The sequence below is a fragment of the Pteropus alecto genome, unplaced genomic scaffold (genome assembly GCF_000325575.1).
Source record: "Pteropus alecto unplaced genomic scaffold, ASM32557v1 scaffold76, whole genome shotgun sequence".
Taxonomy (NCBI): domain Eukaryota; kingdom Metazoa; phylum Chordata; class Mammalia; order Chiroptera; family Pteropodidae; genus Pteropus; species Pteropus alecto.
Window position 1 is genome coordinate 8,884,621 of NW_006443138.1, and position 5,967 is coordinate 8,890,587.

At 31.2% G+C, this 5,967-nt stretch overlaps 1 protein-coding gene across 2 annotated transcripts in view; it reads left to right on the forward strand.

Moving 5' to 3' along the window:
• The window catches only part of TBC1D15 (TBC1 domain family member 15), a 59,061-nt gene extending 53,333 nt beyond the window's left edge, over positions 1–5,728 (forward strand). For both annotated transcript variants that reach the window (XM_015598518.2, XM_006923752.3), the window contains 5 exons: positions 160–259; positions 651–748; positions 2,716–2,832; positions 3,351–3,437; positions 4,403–5,728. In XM_015598518.2, coding sequence (XP_015454004.1) covers positions 160–259; positions 651–748; positions 2,716–2,832; positions 3,351–3,437; positions 4,403–4,627 — 627 coding nt within the window. In that variant the 3' untranslated portion in view covers positions 4,628–5,728. The remainder of the gene's footprint in view (positions 1–159; positions 260–650; positions 749–2,715; positions 2,833–3,350; positions 3,438–4,402) is intronic.
• The last annotated feature ends 239 nt before the right edge of the window (positions 5,729–5,967 follow it).

The following is a 5,967-nucleotide window of genomic DNA, read 5'->3' on the forward strand; positions in this document are numbered from 1 at the left end:
TGCTTTAGCTTTTCAATTTGTTGTGATTTTAAAAATATAACAGTGTGGTATGAGTCCAACGTTTGTCCTTACACTCATGGTTTAGTTATCAGTGATTATGTACTATAAAATATTTATTAAATATTACTTGTCTGGTAACATGTATTTTCTTTTATAAAGCATCAAAATTTTGAAGAACAAATGCAAGGCATGAAAACCCAACTAATTCAGCTAAGTACCTTACTTCGATTGTTGGACAGTGGATTTTGCAGTTACTTAGGTAAGTTTAGTGATTCAAAACTTATACCCAGCAAATTGTAGTTTGATACACAAAAAAAAAGTAACTAACTCTTTTAAAGACATATATAGTCTACTGCTGTTCCCTCAGTTCCTTTGAGAAATAAAAGTGTGGGACTAAACTGGCTTTGTACAATTATGTCTTAAAACAGTTTGTTCATAAAATGAATTATTTATTGTTAATTGGTGGTTTTCTGTTAAAGAAGTTAACCTGCAAATTTGAATTTTTTCCTTGAATTAGTAGAAGAAATTAAATTTATAGGAATTTTAGTAGCCTAATATGCATAGAAAAATTTGAGTTTGAAATACGTAACTGTTCCTGAGATAATTAGCATAAGAGTAAGCCATATATATATTTTTTTTCTTCTGTACAGAATCTCAGGACTCTGGATACCTTTATTTTTGCTTCAGATGGCTTTTAATCAGATTTAAAAGGGAATTTAGTTTTCTAGATATTCTTCGATTATGGGAGGTAAGTTCTTGAATTATACAAATGTAATATAGAAAGCAACAATTTATTCTGTAGAGTATAAATGGATTGTAATAGCCTGACTGCAATTTGTAAAGCAAATGTGTTTCAGAATTCTGATATTTTGTTGTTTCTCCTTAAAAATTAATGATCTTGAACTGAACATCTAGTCTTTGGAGCTTTTTTCTGAAAATCATAATCCTTATGAGATTTGGGGCCAGTACGTTTCCCAGAACCAGTTCTCTAGACCATTTGTGCTGGTGTTGTTTTCTAGGGAGACTTGACTGTGTGAGGCTCTGCTACATCATGGTGTAGATTTGTGTAGAGTTCAAGGATACTTTGACAGGCCAGTCAGTTGAGATGGCACTTTATTTGTAGTCTGAGATATTGGGAAGGAGCTGACTTATGTTTTGCTTTTTAAAAGACATTTAAGTTAGAGCAAAATACTAAAAATAATAAAACAAACATTCCACCATCCATATTTAACGTATATAAACATTCTGTCATATTTATTTATAGTTTTTTTTCCCCAAGGTAAAACAAAATAAAGATATAGTTAGCATCTTTAATCACCACCTCAAGTCCCATTGCCCTTTCCCCTGCTCTAGAGGATATTCATGGTCATGCTTTTGGTGTGTATCCCTTTATTCCATTTTGCACCCAGGGCAACTCTGATGAAAAACGGAAAATCATTATTTTTTCTCAAATATCTGTTAATGCTAACAAATTGATGTGCTTTTAAAATAGAATATTGGTATAATGACTGACCTAATCTTTACAAAAATAAAGGATTGCAGAAATTCTCCCAAGGAAGCATGGGAGAGATAATCTATTTGGATAGTAAATAGACTTACATACAATGGAACCTCAGTGCCTTCCTAGGCTTTTACAGCTGGGAAGTGTTTCCTCTATTTTTGGCTACTATACGACCATTAGAGAAGCTGATAAACTGAAGGATTATTGCTTTGTGGAGGATAATTTTCTGTATGAAATTAGAAGCAAAACACATGTTCTTTACCTGGACTCATTTTAAAGCTTATCGATTTTGTTAAATCAGTATCTCAACTTTTTTTAAAGAACGAATGAGAATAATAGTATTAGCACATAGCTATAATAACTCTCCAGTCTTTGTTTACCAAATACATTGGAACTTTTAACGAAACCTTTGAGGTTAATTGTATTTTAATTAAACTTAAGAATTGGATTTAGTCTGAAAATTATTCACTTAATTTACTTCTGGTGAAAAAGTAAAAACGTTTCAGATATTCTCTAATATAATTGTTTATGTATGTCTTTTTATCTTTCCAGATAAGATATTATTAGGTACATTAACCAGGGGGAAATTACGGCCTTAAATTTGAGGGCATTACTGATCAATGTTTTATGTGGTTGGGTATAAATTTTGAGTAGTTGATTCACTTTTTGTCACAATCAGGGGCACTCTGAGTTGTATAACAAGATGTTTAGAATGTAGAGTTATCTCTGAGTGTTTTTGATTCCATGTGTTGTATAATTGATTTTTTTTTTATTATTTCTAGGATTTAGCTTCCCCCTCTCCCTCCCCCAGAGACTGAATATAATTTAAAAGTGAGAAACTCAGAGTTCAGAAAAATATTGAAAATGCCTCTGACTTCTACTATACCTTAAACTTAACCTCATGGATGTGGCTCTTTAATTAATACCATTTATCATATTGGTTAGACTCAGTAATTTGCTTATTCTGGTTATCTAAAGAGCCACATTTGGAATTCATCATATTCACATATGTTAAACTCTGATATTAGTTACTTTGTAGGTAAAGGTAAGACTTCCCTCATTACTCCTCATTTCCTAACTAGAAAAACAGTAGACTACCCTATCTAGACAACTTCTGCTTTGCATAGAAGTCATTTAGAATTCAGCATTGTATCTATGAGGAAAATATTTTGGAATTGAAACAGTTTACCAAATAGTTGTTCTATGTTTTATAGGTAATGTGGACTGAACTACCATGTAAAAATTTCCATCTTCTTCTCTGTTGTGCTATTCTGGAATCAGAAAAACAGCAAATAATGGAAAAGCATTATGGTTTTAATGAAATACTTAAGGTAGTTATTCTTTTAATTTAGATTTTAATATGTTGGCTCTTTTCTCTATTTGGGTGGTACTAATATACAATACATTTCCTTGGAGCTTACTGAATCCCTTGAATAGCTTAAACTGTATCAATAACAGTACTAGGGCTGATTCTGAGAATAACAGTTCAACAAATACATATTGGCCAGTTATTTTTACCTGGCTAATTAGGAAAGAAAAGGAAATTCAAGAAATGCTCTTCATGTAGTTTAGTTCTAAAAAAAAATACTGTATTTTGTCTATAACTTGACATAGTAGACTTGAGGCAGCTGCTGGATTTAATGTTCCATAAACTTATTAGCATATTTTTTAGCTTTAAAACTTGAAATAATCTAAGATATGTTGAATTTCCTGTTTATTTTGTAATGTGTGAATATTTTTATTTCGAGGATTTTATCTGTAGTGAAATATAACTGGTAATAGTTTATGTAGTAGAACATAGTAGTGCTTTTAGTTTCGATTATCATTTTATTTTATTGATTCATTTTAGCATATCAATGAATTATCCATGAAGATTGATGTGGAAGATGTATTATGCAAAGCAGAAGCAATTTCTCTACAGATGGTAAAATGCAAGGTATATAGCGTTTTAAATAATTGCAAGGTTTTTTATATTTTTGGTGGTCAGGAAACAATTTTTTTTCTTAGAAGTAAAATAAACAGTTTTAGCAGCTTGAAGGCAGATACAAAGGATTGGCTAGCATTTTGTTTACTATTATATATTATAGATTTATAGTACATAATTGAAAACAGTTGATTAGTTATGCTAAATGGGAAACATGTAAGGCAAAATGGTAAAAGTAATGAAAACATTTCTGCCACAACCAAAGAGGCTATAGAACTTAAGCACTGGTATATTACCAGGTTAGTGAATAGAGGATAGGACCTCATATTAAATATGTGGTATCTCCAGATGAAGACAGATGCTAATCAGATATAATTAAGTCTGTGTCATTACATTTGTATAAGTCATGCTCTTAATTTATCTGAAAACAAGGCAAATTTGATATAGTATGATTTGAATTTAAACCAAGTCATTATAGCTTTGATGTATTTGGCTTTTGCATTTTTATGAGAATTCTTGTTTGGTCTTTGTGTCATTGTGTCATTTGTTCATGATTCCAAGTACTTATTTTGGTTCAATTCTATAAACACTTATTTGGTAGCTATTCTGTTCAAAACACATCAGTGAGATACTTCTTACCTTTAAGGAAACTTTGTGTATTAAGGGGAAAGTATAATGCAAATAAGATAGTATTAAAAAAGGATGAAATAAATGTTAAGTATTAGTAAACTATATGTTTGTGGGAGTGGTGGGTGGGGTAGAGAGTGACTAATTTGGAATAGAAGATCAGGGAACCACTTATGAAAAAGTGGTTAAGATTTTATTTGGAGTATAGAGGGAAGGTTTGAGAGGGTACACAACAATTACTGTTAGAACATTCCAATTCTGGAGTCAATGTAGTCTTAATTAGAAGTGTAACTTTGTGATTATTTTTTCTCTAGTGAATGATGGTTTTGTGTTTGATTTTTCATATTCAGGAATTGCCACAAGCAGTTTGTGAGATCTTGGGGCTTCAGGACAGTGAAGTTACAACACCAGATTCAGACATTGGTGAAGAGGAAAATGTTGGAATGACTAGTTGTTCTACATCTGCATTTCAGAGTAACTCCTCCTTGCCTGTATTTGCTGCCAGTGGAGCCAGAGATGACAACCCAACACAGATAGCAGTGTCCCCAAATGTTAGCAGATTAACACCTGCATGATCATTCTTCTTGCTTAATTTTTGAAGAGACACTTTGTTGCAACTTTCTTTCAAGTACTCGAAAGGTGGAAATTTAAAATCTTGGTATCGATCATGTTTTAAGGTTTATGGAAAGAAAGTGTACTGATGTTCATGCATTAAAGCTTTACAAAGATTTACACTAATTATTTTTGTAGTTACTTCTACCAAATAGCCTTTCTTTTTCAATAACATTCCTTAGTATTTTTATAGCCAAGTACATTTTATTTTCTTGCTGATGAACTGGAATTGGATAAATATTACCAATGGATGAATTGAAAATTATGCACTTTGGAAACATTCACTTTGTTTACGTTTAGTGGGTTTTGGATTTGATGAAATTAAACGCTGAGCCTTTATAGCACTCTAAGCTGAGAAGTAGATTCCTACCCAGTGATGAAATAAAAGAATTTGGTTTTCTCTGTTGTTTACAACAATACTCAGCTTAAATATTTATGATGGTTGAATATGATTTAAATTGGATGTTTTCATCAATGCAATTTAATGTGTAGATAAAGAGCTCTTTCAACCATAGTAAGTGGATTGGCAGTATATTTTTTACATTGAGCTTTTCGTCACTTGTATATAAAGACTATGTAAGTACTTATTTATGAGTATAAGAAAGGATAGGCATATTTTCTTTAACTGAATAAACTTGACAATTGATTTATATAACCTGATTTGACAAAATTAATACACAGCTTCAATGAGATCTTTTTTCAAAACTATTTTCTTAACCAAGCATTTATTTCATGAGACTACATTCAACCCTGTACTTGGTGTAATTTTAAAATTAATTGCTTGTAACCTCACTTTACTAATAATGTTTATATCTTTCCTAGTAATTATTAACTAATTAGGTCTTTAAAGTTTTATAAAATACTCTGCAGAAAGCTTATGTCACAAAATTTCAATATACTATTATAAGTCTCAAAGTAATGCTTTTTTGTATGTGAATGAAGCCGTTGTCTTTACCATGCAGTGCTGCACGATTCTGAGTCGTGTGGGGTTACCATAACCGGTTACGTTTAAGTTGTGACTTGTTAACTCCTGTACATATCATTAAAATAAATTTGAAGTTGAAGTAGTGTTTTCAGTTAAATTACACCTAGAAATAGTCCGATAGTTCTTCATTAGAAGAAAAAATTCCAAGATGGACTCAGTACATCTCATATTTTTACGTGATTGAAACAATCATTTGAATGATTTGTGGAAATGAGAAACATGATCCATTTATAACTGAAAAAATTTTTCACCAGCATGAAATTGGGCATAGTGTTGTTATAGAGGATATAATTATGTGACAGTAATGCAACTTCCTAC